Source organism: Rhinolophus sinicus, chromosome 14 (genome assembly GCF_057876585.1).
Source record: "Rhinolophus sinicus isolate RSI-liver-muscle chromosome 14, RSI-T2T, whole genome shotgun sequence".
NCBI lineage: Eukaryota > Metazoa > Chordata > Mammalia > Chiroptera > Rhinolophidae > Rhinolophus > Rhinolophus sinicus.
This window is the reverse complement of record NC_142514.1, coordinates 18,823,381-18,842,274: the sequence shown is the minus strand read 5'-3', so window position 1 is coordinate 18,842,274 and position 18,894 is coordinate 18,823,381. Positions and strand designations below refer to the sequence as shown.

General features: G+C 55.2%; 1 protein-coding gene across 12 annotated transcripts in view; it reads left to right on the top strand.

The window, feature by feature from the left end:
- Positions 1-15,519, top strand: part of AHDC1 (AT-hook DNA binding motif containing 1) — a 64,036-nt gene extending 48,517 nt beyond the window's left edge. For all 12 annotated transcript variants that reach the window (XM_088790698.1, XM_088790697.1, XM_088790695.1 and 9 more), the window contains 2 exons: positions 251-5,173; positions 15,071-15,519. In XM_088790698.1, coding sequence (XP_088646824.1) covers positions 325-5,130 — 4,806 coding nt within the window. In that variant the 5' untranslated portion in view covers positions 251-324 and the 3' untranslated portion in view covers positions 5,131-5,173; positions 15,071-15,519. The remainder of the gene's footprint in view (positions 1-250; positions 5,174-15,070) is intronic.
- The last annotated feature ends 3,375 nt before the right edge of the window (positions 15,520-18,894 follow it).

Sequence of the window (18,894 nt, the reverse complement as noted above, 5' to 3'; positions counted from 1 at the left end):
ATGTTTTTCCCTCTCAGAGGCAGGTGTCCTGTTCCCACTAGGGCCTAAAAGGGGTGAGCTGTCAATAAGTGGAACTGGGGCCCATGAGGGGTTCATGGTTCATGCGGTGGTTTGGGAGAGGCTAGCGGTCAATAAGTGGATTGGGCTTGGGGAGGGGACTAAAAGGGGTGCAGGAGCTCATTGAGGATGTGGGGAGCTGATGAGAAGTTGGGTATTCATTGAGGGACCTCCTGCCTATCCTGCCTGGCAGGTCCTGGTCCCGGCTTCTCGCACCCTCATGTCAGCCCCGGCCCCGCCCGGCGGCCCTCGGAGGACAAGGTCAGGATGCGTGTGAAGCCCCAGGGCCTGGTGGTGACTTCCAGTGCCGTGTGCAGCTCTCCTGACTACCTCCGGGAGCCCAAGTACTACCCCGGCGGCCCCCCCACCCCCCGGCCCTTGCTTCCCGCGCGGCCCCCCGCCAGCCCACCTGACAAGGCCTTCGCCCACACCTTCTCTGAGAACCCGCGCCCACCCCCACGCCGGGACCCCAGCACCCGGCGCCCACCAGTCCTTGCCAAGGGGGACGACCCGCTGCCCCCTCGGGCGGCCCGTCCTGTCTCACAGGCCCGCTGCCCCACACCCGCCGGAGACGGCAGCAGCTCCCGACGTCGCTGGGACAACGGGCGGGTGAGCCTGCGTCCAGTGGTGCAGCTGATTGACATCATGAAGGACCTGACGCGGCTCTCCCAGGACCTGCAGCACAGCGGCGTGCACCTGGACTGTGGGGGGCTCCGGCTGAGCCGCCCGCCTGCCCCGCCCCCCGGCGACCTTCAGTACAGCTTCTTCTCTTCCCCCAGCCTGGCCAATAGCATCCGCAGTCCTGAGGAGCGGGCCACCCCCCACGCCAAATCTGAGCGGCCCAGCCATCCCCTCTACGAGCCTGAGCCTGAGCCTAGGGACAGTCCCCAGCCCGGCCAAGGCCATAGTCCTGGAGCCACAGCCGCGGCCACCGGTCTGCCCCCGGAGCCTGAGCCAGACGGCCCTGATTACTCAGAACTCGCTGACGCCGACATCCTTAGTGAGCTGGCCTCCCTTACTTGCCCTGAGGCCCAGCTGCTAGAGGCCCAGGCCCTTGAGCCACCATCGCCTGAGCCGGAGCCTCAGCTCCTGGACCCCCAGCCCCGCTTCCTGGACCCACAGGCACTAGAGCCGCTCGGGGAAGCTTTGGAGCTGCCACCCCTGCAACCTCTTGCTGATCCTCTGGGGCTGCCAGGCCTGGCTCTCCAGGCCCTGGATACCCTCCCCGACTCCCTTGAGTCCCAGCTTCTTGACCCTCAGGCACTTGACCCCCTACCCAAGTTGCTTGATGTCCCCGGACGCCGTCTGGAGCCCCAGCAGCCCCTAGGGCCCTGCCCACTGGCTGAGCCCTTGCGCCTGGACTTGTGCTCGCCCCATGGCCCCCCTGGGCCTGAGGGTCACCCCAAGTACGCCTTGCGGCGCACTGATAGGCCAAAGATCCTGTGTCGCCGGCGGAAAGCCGGTCGGGGGCGCAAGGCAGATGCTGGACCTGAGGGCCGCCTGCTGCCCCTGCCTATGCCCACAGGGCTGGCTGCCACCCTGGCCGAGCCCCCGCCACCACCGCCTCCACCACCTCCTGCCCTGCCAGGCCCAGGCCCAGTCCCAGTCCCAGAGCTGGAGCCAGAATCTTCCCAGATCCCAATGGTCCCTACCCGCAAAAGCAAGTGCCGGGGTGTGCGGCGCATGGTGGTGAAGATGGCTAAGATCCCTGTATCACTGGGACGGCGTAACAAGACCACATACAAGGTATCGTCCTTGAGCAGCAGCCTGAGTGTGGAGGGCAAGGAGCTGGGCCTGCGCGTGTCAGCTGAGCCCACCCCGCTGCTGAAGATGAAGAACAACGGACGGAACGTGGTGGTGGTCTTCCCGCCAGGCGAGATGCCCATTATTCTCAAGCGTAAGCGTGGCCGTCCTCCTAAGAACCTGCTGCTGGGTCCTGGCAAGCCCAAGGAACCAGCTGTGGTGGCAGCCGAGGCAGCCACCGTGGCAGCAGCCACCATGGCGATGCCGGAGGTGAAGAAACGGCGGCGGCGGAAGCAGAAGCTGGCATCTCCCCAGCCATCCTACGCCGCAGACGCCAACGACAGCAAGGCCGAGTACTCAGACGTCCTTGCCAAGCTGGCCTTTCTGAACCGCCAGAGCCAATGTGCCGGGCGGTGCTCACCGCCCCGCTGCTGGACACCCAGTGAGCCCGAGTCAGTGCATCAGGCACCTGACACCCAGAGCATCTCCCACTTCTTGCATCGAGTGCAGGGCTTCCGGCGGCGTGGTGGCAAAGCAGGCGGTTTTGGTGGCCGGGGTGGGGGCCATGCAGCCAAGGCAGCCCGATGCTCCTTCAGTGACTTCTTTGAGGGCATTGGCAAGAAAAAGAAGGTGGTGACAGTGGCAGCTGCTGGGATGGGGGGCCCTGGCCTCACTGAGTTGGGGCACCCCCGCAAACGGGGCCGAGGGGAGGTGGATGCCGTGACTGGGAAGCCCAAGCGCAAAAGGCGTTCCCGGAAGAATGGGACTCTGTTCCCAGAGCAGGTGCCCAGCGGCCCAGGCTTTGGGGAGGCCGGCGCTGAGTGGGCCGGGGACAAGGGTGGTGGCTGGGCCCCTCACCATGGGCACCCAGGTGGGCAAGCTGGCCGAAACTGTGGGTTCCAGGGGACCGAGGCCCGGGCCTTTGCCTCCACTGGGCTAGAGAGTGGGGCTTCAGGCCGTGGCAGCTACTACAGCACAGGCACACCTGCGGGCCAGACTGAGCTCAGCCAGGAGCGCCAAAACCTCTTCACCGGATATTTTCGCTCCCTACTCGATTCAGATGACTCCTCTGACCTCTTGGACTTTGCCCTCTCAGCCTCGCGCCCTGAATCCCGGAAGGCATCAGGCAACTATGCAGGGCCCCCAACAAGTGCCCTGCCTGCCCAGCGGGGCCTGACCACCTTCCCCAGCCGAGGAGCTAAGGCCAGCCCAGTGGCAGTGGGCAGCAGTGGGGCTGGGGCAGACCCCTCCTTCCAATCTGTCCTGCCCGCTCGCCAGACCTTCCCACCAGGCCGGGCAGCAAGCTACGGGATAACCCCAGCCACTTCAGACTGCCGGGCAGCCGAGACCTTCCCGAAGCTGGCTCCCCCATCTTCAGCCGTGGCCCGCTCACCTACCACTCACCCACCCACCAACACCTACCCTCCCCAGTACAGTGGCTATGGGGCTGGACAGAGTGTATTCGCCCCAGCAAAGCCCTTTACGGGTCAGGACTGTGCTAACAGCAAGGACTGCAGCTTTGCCTATGGCAGCGGCAACAGCCTGCCTGCCTCGCCCAGCAGTGCCCACAGCGCTGGCTACGCCCCACCTCCTTCTGGTGGCCCCTGCCTGCCACCAAGCAAGGCCTCCTTCTTCAACAGCTCTGAGGGGGCTGCCTTCTCTGGTTCAGCCCCCACACCCCTGCGCTGTGACAGCCGGGCCAGCACTGTCTCGCCCGGTGGCTACATGGTGCCCAAGGGCACTACAGCCTCTGCCACCTCCGCCGCCTCTGCCGCCTCCTCCTCTTCCTCCTCCTTCCAGCCCTCGCCTGAGAACTGTCGGCAGTTTGCGGGGGCTTCTCAGTGGCCTTTCCGGCAGGGCTATGGAGGCCTAGACTGGGCCTCAGAGGCCTTCAGTCAGCTCTACAATCCCGGTTTCGACTGCCACGTCAGTGAGCCCAACGTGATCCTGGACATCTCCAACTACACGCCACAGAAGGTGAAGCAGCAGACAGCCGTGTCTGAGACCTTCTCAGAGTCATCTTCCGACAGCACCCAGTTCAATCAGCCAGTGGGAGGCGGTTTTAGGCGTGCCAACAGTGAGGCCTCGAGCAGTGAGGGCCAGTCGAGCCTGTCCAGCCTGGAAAAACTTATGATGGACTGGAATGAGGCATCATCTGCCCCCGGCTACAACTGGAACCAGAGCGTCCTCTTTCAGAGCAGCTCCAAGCCGGGTCGTGGACGGCGGAAGAAGGTCGACTTGTTCGAGGCCTCACATCTGGGCTTCCCATCATCCGCCTCAGCCACTGCCTCTGGCTACCCATCCAAACGGAGCACTGGGCCCCGGCAGCCACGGGGCGGACGGGGCGGGGGGGCCTGCTCAGCCAAGAAAGAGCGGGGTGGCGCGGCAGCCAAAGCCAAGTTCATCCCCAAGCCACAGCCGGTCAACCCGCTGTTCCAGGACAGCCCAGACCTTGGCCTGGACTACTACAGTGGGGACAGCAGCATGTCACCACTGCCCTCACAGTCAAGGGCCTTTGGCGTGGGCGAGCGAGACCCCTGTGACTTCATGGGACCTTACTCTATGAACCCGTCCACGCCATCTGACGGCACCTTCGGCCAAGGCTTCCACTGCGACTCACCCAGCCTGGGTGCCCCTGAGCTGGATGGCAAGCATTTCCCGCCACTGGCACACCCTCCCACAGTGTTTGATGCTGGCCTGCAGAAGGCATACTCACCCACATGCTCACCCACACTGGGCTTCAAGGAAGAGCTGCGGCCGCCACCCACAAAACTGGCTGCCTGTGAGCCCCTCAAGCACGGGCTCCAGGGAGCCAGCCTGGGCCATGCGGCTGCAGCCCAGGCCCACCTGAGCTGCCGGGACCTGACGCTGGGCCAGCCCCACTATGACTCCCCCAGCTGCAAGGGCACAGCATATTGGTACCCTCCAGGCTCAGCTGCACGCAGCCCACCCTATGAAAGCAAGGTGGGTACGGGGCTGCTGGCTGACTTCCTGGGCAGGACGGAGGCCGCGTGCCTCAGTGCCCCACACCTGGCTAGCCCACCGGCCACGCCCAAGGCCGACAAGGAGCCACTGGAGATGGCCCGGCCGCCCGGTCCACCCCGTGGCCCCGCTGCAGCTGCTGCTGGCTATGGCTGCCCGCTCCTTAGTGACTTGACCCTGTCTCCCGTGCCGAGGGACTCGCTGCTGCCCCTGCAGGATACCGCCTACAGGTATCCAGGCTTTATGCCGCAGGCGCATCCCGGCCTGGGTGGGGGCCCCAAGAGCGGCTTCCTGGGGCCCATGGCGGAACCTCACCCTGAGGACACATTCACCGTCACCTCCCTGTAGTGCCAACTGAAGTGCCGACTGGACCTCGAGGTTTTATTCCTGGGTGAGTCTGGGGATGTGGGTATAGTGGGCAGAGGCCTGAGGGGTGGGAGGCATGAGGATATTAGAGCGTGGCCAAGGGAAAGAGGTACAGTGATGAGCAGGAAGGATTTAAGGACAAGATTGAGAACCTGACAACAGGGATTTGGACTTTAGGAAGGGGTCTGGAATTAAATGTTGGGAACAGTACTTAGGGAGGAGATAGGTTGCTTGTGTGGAGAACCCAGCATGGGCCTTGGATGGTCAGGGGGCCCTATTATTAAAATGGCTAGAGAACCATAGACTGGATGGGCCCGTCTAGTTTGGTTCGTCAAGCATTTATTTCCCTCATCCATGCTAGATCCTGGGCAGGCACCACCTGAGTCCCAGGAAACACCACTTGACCTCTTGGGAGGGAGGGCATTTGCATTGCCCTATGTGAGACAAGCGAAGGGAGAAGTAGGTTGCTTAGTTATCTGCCAGGGTCCAGGGTACCAACCCTGCTGGGCTCCCTTGTTTCCCTAGGAGGAGCTTCATTTAGTGTAAGAGGCAGTCTGGCAAGGGCCAGGCTAAAGGTGTAGCCAGTATGTCTAGTCATACACTCTGCAATGACTTCACAAAATGGCCCAGTGTTTCCTTTCCTGGTCTTCCACGGTACCCCCCAAAGGCTATTTTTCAACATCTTTGGCTTGAGGTAGGTTCAGTGTGGTTGGGCATGTGGGGTAGGGATCCCGAAGTGGAGAATGGGTGCTGGGAACCTGCAGCCAGTGGGTCTATCCCCAGGCGGGATTTTTCCTGCCTAGAAAAAGCCAGTCCCTTTCCTGAAGCCAAATGCTTTCCCAAGACTCAGTTAAATATTGCTAGATGTTTAGCTGTTTTTATTAGGCACTGTGACCTCAGTAGTTAAGAGTCACAGTTTAGTATTCTCAGCATTTTGTGTTTAAAAAAAGGAAAATAAAAGAGAGAAAATGTCTCCAAAATGGTAAAAGGGGAGGGGGTGGGAGAAATCATTTTCTTGATGAACAACCTGCTCCAGAAATACGGCCATAACTGGCCCATCAGATCCCACTTTTGGACCACAGACCTGTCACAGAATTGGCTCAGACATGGTAGGTGGTGGTGGAGTGGCCTGGGAGCCTGTCTGAGCCCTTCACCTTTCACCTCTGCTGCCACCACAGCCTCCTGGGAGTGTCTCTTCTTGGAGAAGGAATAAGAGGGCTACTGGAAAACCCCGTCCCTGCTCTAGGGAGCCTGTTCAAGGCCAAATCGACTCAGGATCCTAAAGCCATGTCAGTGGAAACTCCTTACCCTTTCTCTGCCTGACATCAGCTCCTTGGTACCTAAACGTGGCAAAGGGCAGCACATGGGAGAGAGGCGGCCCGGGGAAGGACAATTTCCCAGTTGGCCATCAACTTGCTATTTGTCCTTGACCAAGCTTCCCCCCCACACACACCCCTACTCCAGCCTCTATTTCCCCATCTGTTCAAGGAAATTGCCTTTGATAATCTCTTAGGCTCTTGCAACTCTGCATGGCATAGACAATGGACCAAAGTTTTTTTTTTTTTGGCAGCATATTTTTCCTCCTAATGAAGCCAGGCCAAGATTAAAATGGCCTTCCGCTCCTGTGTGCCTCATTGCAAGCAGTAGAGCCGCAGAGCTGAAGCAGACCAAGGAGAAGCTGCTTAGGGTTTAAAATGTCAAACTCTTGATCCTTCTCACTAGAGGGGAGATGTCTCATGGATAGTCAGAAATGTGAAATAATCCAAAAACCATTCCTCCCAGGCTCTGGGTGGGAAAATAAATGGGTGTGGGAGCTGGGTGTTTGGGCAGGTCACAGCTCAGTGAGACACATAATGGAACCACCAGTGAGGCCTGAACGCAGGAGGAACTGGGACGCAATCCAGCCCCACATTCTGGCCCTGCTCCCCACTCAGAGCTGGGAGTTGACAGCACTATCCTCAAACCAATGCATTCAGTTGTTCCAGAAACATCTGTCCAGTACTCACTACGTGCGAGGCATTGGGAGGCACCACAGTGAACACCATAAATGACATCCTGGTCCTCAGGGAGAGTCCAGTTGAGAGAGAAAGACAGTAAACAGAATAATGCAAAGCATTTGGTAAAGATCACGATAGGAAGGACTGCAAGAGAAGAAAAGCTAGGAAGCCATGAGAGCCTATAGCAGGCTGACCAGATCCTGAAGCTGATGCTTCAAGAATATGGGGGTGTTAGCTAGACAGGGAGTGGGAAAAGCATTCTGGGAAGAGGGAACAGCAGTGGGTAGAGCCCTGAGGCAGGAAGGAGCTCAGCTTTGAGGAACTGATGGAAAGATAGTGACACTGAGTGAGGGGACCAGACAGGCAGGGCCAGGTCATGCAGGGCCTCTGGAAGGAGTTTGAACTTTATTCCAAGACAAATAGGGAACCACTGAGGTGAGCCCTCAGCTGGGATATGCCAAAGGTCACAGTGGAGCAGCATGAGTGGTGAAGAAGGGAGACCAACTGCAGTAGTCCAGCCAAGCACTGATGGAGGCTTGGACCAAGGTGGTGATAGGGAGGTCTCCCTTTATCTAAGATGGCACACCAGCTCCCTCACCTAGGACAACCCTCCAGTTCCAAGCACTGATTAAAATTATTGTAGGAATGAGGAAGGGTTGGGATATAGGGAAACAGAATGGTGAGGAAGAAGAGTTGACAGAGGGAGCCTCACGTCATTAGAGGGCTTAAGCAGAGAGGACGTTGACGCGCTCATTCACCAACAGGCTGTGAGCACTTTTGATGCTGAGCCCTGGAGAAGCAATCATTCAGCTCACCCTCACATCTTGAACCCTTCCATGCCCATCTCAGTGCCAGGCAGGGGGAGACAAAGCAGCCTTGGTCCCTGCCTCAGAGGTTAGCTTCCACTCCAGGAAGCTAAAACAAGTACACAAAGAACCTGAAAACACCTGGTGGAAAGTTGCAGGTACTCGGAGGCAAGGAGAAACAAAGCTTGTGCACCAGGAAGATGGGTGTTGGGGTCAGAAGTCATTTCTGTTCCCCTTTGGTGAGAAAAAGGACTCATCTTGTGCTGGGCCCACTTTACTGACCCTTCAGCCTGGGAGGTGAGCCCCCCACCCTCAATCTGTGAGTTGAGGAAACAGGTGCAGCTGTGAACCTTGCCCAGGGGATCTACAGTTAGTAAATGGTGGTGCCAGCATTTGAACCCAGTACTGCTCCCCACCCCCAAGCTGCATACTCTGCCACGCTGCTCCTTCTCCACCCCACATCCCCGATTTCCTCACCTGGAAAAGAACAGATTGGTTGGATGTTCCCTACGACTGTTTCTGGGTCTGACATTTTAAATGGATTTTGAGGTTCTGTAGAAGAAGCTGCACTTGCACTTGACCTTGAAGAATAGATAAGATTTGGACACGTGGAGAATGGGGGAAGGGCATTCCAGGCAGAGGGAACTGTGGGCAAGGGTAGGTCACATCCCAATGGGAATTAGACGAGGAAAGCTCAGAAGAGCCAGAGTGGGAAATGTGGGACCAGACTGGTCTGGGAGCTGAGCTAATGGGACAGAGAAGGAAAAGGGTGCGGGGCCCCTGGGCCCAGGCAGACATTTTCTCTAGTCCCTTAAATGGAAAGCAAGAGCCAGACAGACTGGCTCCACGTTGGGCCCTCATGGCTGAAGATCGGTGCTACCAGACCCTGGGAACAGGGTGGGAGGGTAGAAAGAGCCCTCCAAGGTGTTCAGGAATCTCGAGTCCTCCCTCTCCTTCCTATTCCCTCTCAGGCCTGGACCTGAGGCCAAGAGAAATGTCACAGGTCCTCCAAGGTTACACCAGCTGGGGCCTGACTAGAGCAGAAAGCAAGTTTCCAAGGCCACCATCCAGCCAGGGTCAGCAGGCATGCCCGGACCTGGGCCAGGCCCCAGCTGCTCTGGGCTTTGTCTCTTTGCGTCTTGAAGCCTCAAGAGGTCACTTGATCTTGCCTCTGGCTCTGAGCAAGAGGCCCTCACGTCAGGGGTCAGCCAGTCCCGCCCTGCTTCTTCTGAGCTCCTCTTCCCACTCCCTGAGGCTGTCTTCCCCTCCAGTCCTGTCTCTTGCCTCTTCCGCAGCCATTTTCAGGCCAGGCCTTCTTGTTCTGAGCCCTCATTTCCTGGAAATCTAATCTCTTCGTGAACATGCCCTCTCACGCTCCTCTGCCATCTCCCCATATCCCTGTGGACCTGGAAGGAGAACCCAAGGGAGCAAGGCCCTGAAACTGGGGGGTGGGGAGGGTGAGCTAAGAGCGTGCCTGTCGGCACAGACAGGCCTCTGTGCAGAGCCTGATTCCATCCCATACCAGCTCTGTGACCTGGTGAGTCACATCACCTTGCAGCGTCTTTTATGAGAATTAAATGAGATTACCCGTGAGCATTTAGCCCAGTCCCTGGCACATAGGAAGCACGTAATCAGTGGCTAGTAAATGGGGGGCAGATAAAAACCTGTGTGAGTCACACACCCCTAACCCTTTCCTGCTTGCTTAGGACTCTGTAGCCAGCCCTCCGTCACCTGCTCTCCCTGCTTCTCTCCTAGGAAAAAGGATCTTGTATCTAGTGTGGGTTTGGGGCTTTTGGCAGGAGATGAAATGCCCCGTAGGTCTTTGCCTTAGCAACTAGGCTGAGTCCTCCCTAAGGGGCCCCAGACAAGGTAAGTCACAGGCCCCACCCTAAGGGACCCAAAGCCTAATGAGCATCAGGACCAAGGGCAGCTAGAATCCCTGTCCACACTGTTAGGCACACCAGTCCTCTCTCCCAGTGCAGATAATCTGAAAAAGATTTCCTATGACTCTGTAATAAGCCATAATTTTTCCCCTGGCAGATTTGCCACCTTTGTCATAATAACTTTTGCTGCCATAGTGCCCTCTGTTTTTGCTGGAGGGCAGGGGCAAGTAGGTTAATTCTGTGTTCACTGCACATGAACCAGCCAACTTTTCTAGGCCAGGCACTGCAGCTGGTGCTGAGGGTACCACTGAACAAGATAAGCAGTGTCCTGCCCTCATGGAGTTTGCAGCCTATAAACAGATGTTCATTAAAAGCGTATATGTGGGCATCACTCTCCATGGGAGAGACTGAAATGCTCCCACCAGAAATACCAGAGACCACCCTTGGGAACCATGAGCAGGGCAGGCAGCAAGAGCTTCCTGGAGGTAAAAAAAAAACAATGGATCTTGAAGAAATACGAGGTTTCGGAAGCTGTAGCCCCAGCTCAAGTCACCTGGGTCAGAACCCAGCACCTTCCAGGTCTCTGGCCAACATCTGTCCACCCTCTGCCCAAGTCCATTCCCCCCCTCGTGGCCACCAGAGTGCTTTTCTTCAGTGCATGGTGTCTGGATTCCGCCAAATATTTACTGGATTAATTGGTTAAGACACGTCTGCTCCTTTGACTCCATGGCTTAACGTCTTTTGATTGCATCCTCCCCCTCGAGCTTCCTTCCCTACAAAATGAAGCCCCCAACTTCCTAGCCTGGTATTCTGGGTATTCAAGTCTTCTTTTAAGCCCTGGCCACTTTCTCACACACCCTCCCTTTCCAGCCCTGGACTGTGGAATCAGAAGCGAGCTTTGCGGGGAGGGGACTTTCCTCAGTATAACCTGTGCTTTTGCTCTAGCTGTTTCCTGGCCTGCGCTGCCCTTTCTTACATACCATCCATCTCCCACCTGTCAGTTCCTATCTTTCACTCAGGCATCACCTCCTCCAAGAAGCATTCCAGGGTCTTTCCCAGGCCCAATTAATCTCCAGCCCTTCATGCATCCATGACAGCCCTTCCTGGGAATGTCCTCTCCATGCCATCAGCTCCTTTAGGCCAGTTACTCATCTCTGTGCACTGTCCCCATCTCCCTCCCCAGTGTCTCATCATGCCTGGGACTATTCAGGGTCAGGGTTTTTTTTTTCCCTTGAGTCAAAGAAGAGCATGTAGACTAGAGAGAATTGTGAGAGGAAAGGTTAAATGTTGTGGAATGGGTAGAAGACGAGTCTTGAGCCCCACTGTCATCAGATACACTCCTAAAAGTGGAGCAGGGGAGGGGTGTGTAAATAAACCAATTCAAGCTCTCAGGGCTAACTGGGTTTTTGGAGATCTCCAAGTACAGCCCTGCCAGTTTACAGAGAAGGAAAGGGACTCGCCCAAAGACGCACAGCCATCCTGGCAGGGAAGCACAGCATGGTAGAGCCAGGAAGGGCCCTTGGGGAATCACCCCGTCCCACTGTTCTTGCCCTTTCCTCAGCCTCCACTCCAGTCACATCCTAATACATACCCATCGGTAACACCCGTCTTTACACAGGTATCACCAATCAGGAGGCTAGAGAGGGGATAGCCTCTTCCCAGGACAGGTAAGCAGTGTGAGGCTCTGAGAGGTAGGAGATATGCACATGGTCACACAAGTTTGGCGGGCGACAATGGATGTGAACCCTGTTTGGGCCCATTAGCATCCTTCTCTATGACCACCCAGCAATAGGGGCGGTTGGGGTTAAGATCCCTAAGGAGGGAATGACTGGCAGAACTAGAGTTTAAGAGCAGCTCTGGTGGACACAGATTTTGGAAAAACCCCGGGAGTGGGGAGGGGAGCCGTACACCCACAACCCACAGCCTGCCCATCCCCAATGGGAAGCCTCACCTATCAGTGTGTCTCCATCTGTCAGGTGTGGTCTGAGCCCCAAGGGAAGCAGTTTCCTCTCCACATTTGAGGGACTCGCTGGCCTGACTTTGCCTGAGAATGTCAGAAGGGGGATCAGCCTTTAGAGAGCTGTGGTTTGCCTCTGACCCCTTTGTCTTTGGGGTACTCTCAGTGCCCAACGATATTTCCCCATTACCTGTTCAACCCCCTTATTTTGTGTAGAAACTGAAGCCCAGAGAGGGAAAGGACTTGCCCTAGGTCACACAGCAAATCAGCCTCAGTTCCCATACAATCTCTGCCGTCAGCTCCACTGCCTTGTTTGATGTTGAGGCCCCCTTCTGGAGGGGGTGGTTAGACCTTAGTTCCTGGTTTGGCAGCTAGTGGGTGTGAATACATGTTTGCTGGTTGCTTAAATGAATATGGAATGTGTGGGGTGAGCAGCTCTCTCCAGACAACATGATCGGCAGCACTTTGGAGTGCCCCCAGAGCCTGCCCCCACTGATAGGCAGAGACCATTCAGTGCCCTGGTACCTCAGATGGTAAAACTGCTAGAGCGTGAGGACTCAGTGGCATGTGACTGTGGTCATACATTATGGAGGCACTAAAAGGTTAAGTCTCATGAACAATGGCTGGTGTCCTGGGGCATCAGGCACATGCTGGCGTTGGGAATAGAGAGGTACCACACACAGGTCTGCCCTGGAGGAGCTGGGAAGCGAAGGACAAGTGCACCGGTAGCTATGGTAACAGAGTGGTCTAAAGGAAGCGTCCAGGAGGTGTGCACGACCTGAGCTGGACCTTGACACACTGATCGGACTTAGACCAGTCGTCGCTCTGTCGTTCAGTCAGCAGACATTCTTGACCCCAGCATATGCAGGGCACTGCACTCAGCAGTGAGTAGAGGAGCCACAGTCTCTCCGCCAAGGCTGGGCTGGGTGCTGCTTTGTGCACCCTGAGCACCCTGAGGCTTTTCTTGGCACAGCCCTCACCTCCCTGCATCGTCACAATTGCCTGGTTTGGGGTCTGCTTTGCTTTTCTCTCTGCTCTGTGAGCCCCTCATGGGCAGGGACCAGGTCTGTTTTGTTCTCTGCTTTGTCTCCAGTACCCAGCACTGGGCCACCTGGCACATGATCATTAGTTCTGTTTTGTGGAGAGTTGAACCTAGTGAGGTCAGGGTTCTGCATAGCCACAGGCATTCTCCCTTCTCCCTGGCTCTAGATTTGGTTCTCTTCCCATCCCCCATCATCCCCCAGATTCTGGCCAAGTCATGAAAGCTGGGGAGGGCTGTGGAAGGAGGAAGGTGAGACTGTGATGGCTTAGCAGAGGGTGAGAAAGCCTCCCTGCTGCCTGGCCGCCGGCACCATGAGAATGGTTCTGGCAGGAGCTGCCTGCTGGGCTGAGATCACCATGGAGACCTGGCTTGGAGAGGGTCACTGGCAGTGACTATGGGCTGGAGGGGGTGGGGGTGACAGGGATTTGTGAGGAGGCTCCCAGCCTGCCCCGGGGGCCCTTATGGGGAGCAAGGGAGGGGGGGTTCAGTACAATCCACTTGCTAAATGGCTTGGAGCAGTCTGTTCTAAGTCTCCCCCTCACTTGTCTCCTCAGCACACTATACCTGTCACCCCAACAGGTTCCTTAGCTTAGCAGCTGTTCTTCAACTGCAATAAAGCTGTCCTACAGATAGGTGCCCCAGCCCTCCAGCTGAACCTGTCCTTCCAGATCCAACAGACCTGCCCCCTAATGGATACCCTGCTTATTCTACAGCTGTTCCTGTTTAACACCCTCCCTGTGGACAATTGACATCCATCCCAACTGTACTCTCTGCCCTAGTCACCCCAGTTGTAATACAGCTGTCACACTAACGGGTATACCTCTTAACCATCCTCCCCTCACCTTCAGAAGGCCTGGCAGCTTAACAAAGATGCCCTCCCTCTCAAACCTCTGCTTGCCACCTGGGCTGAGACACCAGGTGGGGTGCTGCGCCCACCTTGTACTTCGAGGGAGTCCACCTTGGTCCCCTGGCCTTGGGGGAGTCCTGGCAAGTCCAGCCTCAGGACAAAAGTCTTCCTCAGGGCTGACTGCCCAGCAGACAGCAGCCGAGGCTGAGCAGAATTTAAATGTGGCCCTGTTAGGAAGGGAAGCCAAGAAAGAGGACACGGGAGGAAAGGCTTTCTGTGGCTACTGGGTTCCTGCAGGGGTGGGGGAGGGCAGACTGGCTTGCTGAGGAGTCTTAGAAGGCAGTTTTAGCACCTCCACCCTGTCCCTGAATTCTGGTGGGATGGTCACTCATCCCTGTCCCTCTGGACACCTTCCAGCTCATCCCAGCAAAGCTGGGGTCTGGATAGGGAAGTCAGGGCCCCACAAACATAATTCTACCTTCTGGGGAAAGGAGGTACTTCAGCCCTCCAGTGTCAGGTGATTGTAGGTACTGCAGACTTGGGAGTTCCTGAGCTTCAGGAAAGCAGGGAGCAGCCCGACACAGATGGTATTGTGTTGGGCAATTCCTTCATTCCTTTATTCACAGACTTCCTCCTCACCTCTCTAAGCAACAGAATGGTACTGGTTAGGGGCTGGGGAGAGGGTTGGATTTAGAGGAAATAGAAGCTGTGGCTCACACCTGTGCTGTGCTAAGGCCCTGTCTTCTTCCCCTTTATGTCATTTCTCAGAACAGCCTAGGTTGGAGGAATTACAAAACTCATTGCTACATGAGGAAACCCAGGCTTTGAGAACCTAGCTGGCCCAGGCCCCAGGAAAATAGGAATGACTAGTAATTGGTATCATGTATTGTGCAGTTATGTACGAGGCTTAATCTGCCTTAAACCACTGAATCCTCCCAACAAACCTATGGGATAGTTATCCCCATTTTACAGATGAATAAACTGATGCTCACAGAGAGATGTACCAACTTGCCCAAGGTCATAGAGCTATTAAATGGTGGTGCTAGCTTTTGAACTCAGCTGTGTCTGGCTTGAGAGACCAAGTTCTTAACAAATTACACTGCCTGGAACCCTGACTCTTTCCCTGATACATCCTGTACTTGTCATTGGGATAGGCTTTGGACCACATACTGATTGTACAGATGGGAAAAGTGAGCTCAGAGAAGGCCAGAAGCAGTCCAAAGTCTCGTGGGGGGCTGTTTGGAGTTTCTGGGAGAAGGAAGAATGGGGTTAGCTTCTCCCAGAATCCTGGTAGGAACTAGTTGGGGGTCCCACTCTGAGCCTCTCTGTTCTCAGAGCTCAGTATCTGCTTGCCACTGACTTCTGCCTCTTCTTTTGTGTTTCTTTGCAGCTTTCAGAAAAACCAACGCCAAGACCCCTCCCAGTGTCCACATCATCCTCTGGCAGAAGCGCCTGCCCCTCTGCCTCCAGCCCCACCCCACCTGCACCCCCTGCAGCCCCACCTTCCCCCCACCCCTCCCTGCCCATCTCCTCCACGCAGAAGCCCAAGGTGAGCCCTTTCTGCACAAAACCAGCAATTGTAAATACTTTTTAAAAATGTACAAAACTTAAAAACAAAACACAGTTTTAGAAAAAGACAAAAAAAAGAGAGAGAGAGAGCGAGAGCGAGAGAGAGAGCGTGTGCAAGAGGTTGCGAGCGGGGCCTCAAGGTGTCCAGAGCCCCTGCAAGTATGCACTGAGAAATTTATCTACAGGTCGTTTGACAAAAATGAACAATATCCTATTTATTGTATATACTGTTTTATTATAAATCGTGGATTGTATATTGCATTCTGTAAACCTGCTGTGGTCCCGTGGTGTGCAAATTCGCATGGTGGGGGGGAGGGAGAAGAACCTCTTGCGGGAGCTTTTTTTTTTTTTTTTCTTTCTTATTTTTCACTCTTTTGGGTTTTCTCTTCTGTTGTTGTTGTTGTTTTCTGTTGGCAGGACACACCCAAAGATCCAAGTTTGTATTAAAAAGAAATGAAAAAAGCAAAAAAAAAAAAAAAAAAAAAAAAAAACCACACACACCTCGTGTCTTGTGAAAGGGGGTGAGTGAGTGTGGATGGAATGGAAGGGGCATGCCTGGGTTTTGTCACCAGCCACTGGTTCCCCAGAGGAGTTGAAATAGCGCCATGTGTTTCCCTTCCTCTTAGTTTTCCCTTCTGCCTGAGATCTGAATCACCTTTGCATCTGGACTCCCCCACCCCCATTCCACTCCAGACCCTGGGTCTCCCTGCCTCAGTTAGCCTCCCCAGTCTGCACCCTAGGGCTTCCTGGCCCCTGGTCTGTCCCAGGTGCAGGGGATTCTGCCTCTTAGCTCCTCATTTTGCCCTAGGTCCTGGGTCTCCCCTCACTCTGAGACCCCTGTTCTGTCCCAAGTCCCAGGTCTCCCTTTTTCTGGGCCCTTTTTTATGTCCCCTGGTTTCCCCTGCCCCTGGACCACCATTTTCAAAGTGTAGGGATGCCTGCCTCTAGGACCCCTGTTCTCCCCGAGGAACCCCCATTATGAGTCAGGTCATGGGTCTCCCCTGCCTCTAGACCCCCTCGTGTCACCCTACATCCAACATCTGTGACTTTAGCCCCTTCATTTGTCCTGTGTCTCCCCAGCCTCTGGGCCCCCACAGTTCTACTCTGGTTCAGGGACACCTGTCTTTGAGACACTGGTTCCATCCTAAGCCCAAAACCCCTGTGGGACACGGCCTTTCCATCAAGGACTAAAGTACCCCGTTTGTGTATCTTTGGTTCACCCTATTGCCTGGCCCCCATTTTGCCCCAACTCACCTGCATCTGCCTCTACAAACTCCAGAGTACAAGGTCAGTAACCCCAATATTTCTTTCTCTGCTTTTCCCTTTCCACTCCAAACCCCAAATGCTGGTTCTGGATTTCCTCCCAGCTTTTGTAAACTTTGGAAAAAGACAACTCTAACCCTGTGCCTATTTCTGGTGGACCCAGAAGAGTTGAGCTGTTCCCCACTCCCTGACCTTGGGGAGTTCCTGGCTGCCCTTGACCAAATAATGCCCACTTTGGGCTGCCTGGTCTTTAGCAAGCAGCTTTTCCTAAAGACTTATTATATGTTAAAGGTCTGTCCAAAAGGCTTCTGTGTCCCTCCCTGCTGAAGCTCGGGGAGATGCCAAGAGCCAGCTCCACTCTGCCCACCCTTCCTGACCCAACCAGCAAGGCCCAGGCTTTGGGAGAATCAGAGGAACCCCCCCTCTGAGAGGGAGACAGATCCCCGCCCCCCAACCTTCTGGGCACCCCTGTCTGAAAGAGGAGGCCAGAGGATTCAGACAGGGGCAGGTAACCATCCCTAAAACTGCAGCCTCTGTGCTGGATGTGAAGGGTCGTCCACCCACCAAGGCCCCTCCATGAGTCCCCAAGAATCACATGAAGGCACTGTCCTTACTCTCCTGCATGGTGAAGGCAAAGAGATCAACACTCCCCTCAAACTGACAATCCAGTATGGTGCTGGAAGTGGGTCCAGGAGGGGCACTTTGTTCCCGGAGGAGCAGAACGTGTGAGAGCGGGGCAGGGGGCAGGAGCCCCACATAGTTAAGTCTGTTGGGAGTAGACACCAAGTTTGCGAAGGGGAGGGGGCTTTGGCAAGCTCACTCTGGGGCAGGATGGAGGCTGGTTGGAAGGAGTAGGTGGCATCACAGGAACCAGTGGGGGAGGCCAAAGCTTGTTTCCAGCCCCAAGAATCTCCTGCAGGGAGAAAATGTGTGTGTTCAGTGGCTGCTGAGGAAGCGGAAGAGACTTGGGAAGGCTATCCAGGTGAGGCCGGCTGGGCAGAGGAGGGGGCCAGTGAAGAGGGCTGAGGGCTCAGATGGGGGAGTTGCAAAGGAGGTGTCAGAGAGGGAAGGGCAGTAGGGGGATTATTCAGTGGAAGGGATTAGGGCTCTCCTTGAGATGGAAGGAAGGGCAATAAAGGGTTGTGTGCCCCGGAATTGAAGTGGGGGTGGGGAAGAGAGACCCTTGAAGGAAATGGGAGTTTAGGGAGGTGATTATAGCTCAGCAAGGGGGCTCATTAACTTGAAGAGGGCTTTGTTGGGAATGGGGATTCACTGTAAGGAGAGGGGCACCGGGAGTGGGGTGGGAACCCAGAGAAGGGTTTATGGTTTCCGGAATGGGAGGTAGGCTTGGGGAGAACTGGGGCTCCCTGAAACGAGTGGGGGGGTTGTGGGAGGGGTGAGGCGGGGGGTATCTGCAAGAGAATGGTGGCTCAGGGAGGGGAGGGTTCTGTGGTTTAGTAAGGGGTAAGGAGGAGGGCCCAGGTGTATTTTGGAGAACAGTCTTGGGAGATATGCCAGGGCCAGGGGGCAATCCTTTAAGCTTTAATGTTCTCTGTGCCCTTGGGGCCTGCGGGGGAAGAGCAGCAGAGACCCTGCCCAGGTGGGTAGGGAAGGGGTGAGGGCCACCCTATTTGATCTGTTCTTACCAGCCACAGTCCCACACCTGACCCCAGAATACATCAAGGCAACATGGTGCCTACGTAGATATTTGGGTTTTGCCACCATTTTTTAAACACTTCCCAGAGGTGTTTATTCCTCAAAACAGTCCTTGAGGTAGAGAAAGATATTCACCTCATTTATGAATGAAAAAACAGGTTCAGAAACACGGACTAAGTGACTTGTCCAAGATTACACAGGAAGTGGCAGAAGTAGGTTGACTCAGAATCTGACTCTGAGCCCTTGATTTTTCCTAACAATTTAAAGGGGGGAAATACTCATAAAATTCGTCCAAAAATTAATTAATTCTATAATAAAAATTTTAAGTTATAGAAATAAGAATAGGAAATAGTTATATACCTATATAACACTGTGTACCAGATACTGTTTCAAACACTTTTCATGTATATAAACTCAACAATCCATCTCCGCAGCAATCCTATGATGCGTTATTGTAATAATTATCCCCATTTTACACAGAAAACTCAAGTGCAGAGAGGTAATTTACAAAGACCACTCAGTAAACAGTAACACCAGGGTTCAAACCCAAGCAATCTGGTTCCAGAGTCTGTGCTTCACTCTACTATTAAAAGTGAAAACCCACTCTACAACCATCCCTCTTAATAACCCCTTTGTCAACATTACTGAGTCCATTCATCTAAATCAGTGGTTCCCAACCTAGAGATTCTGATTTTATTGGGCTGGGTGGGGCCTGGGCATCTGAAT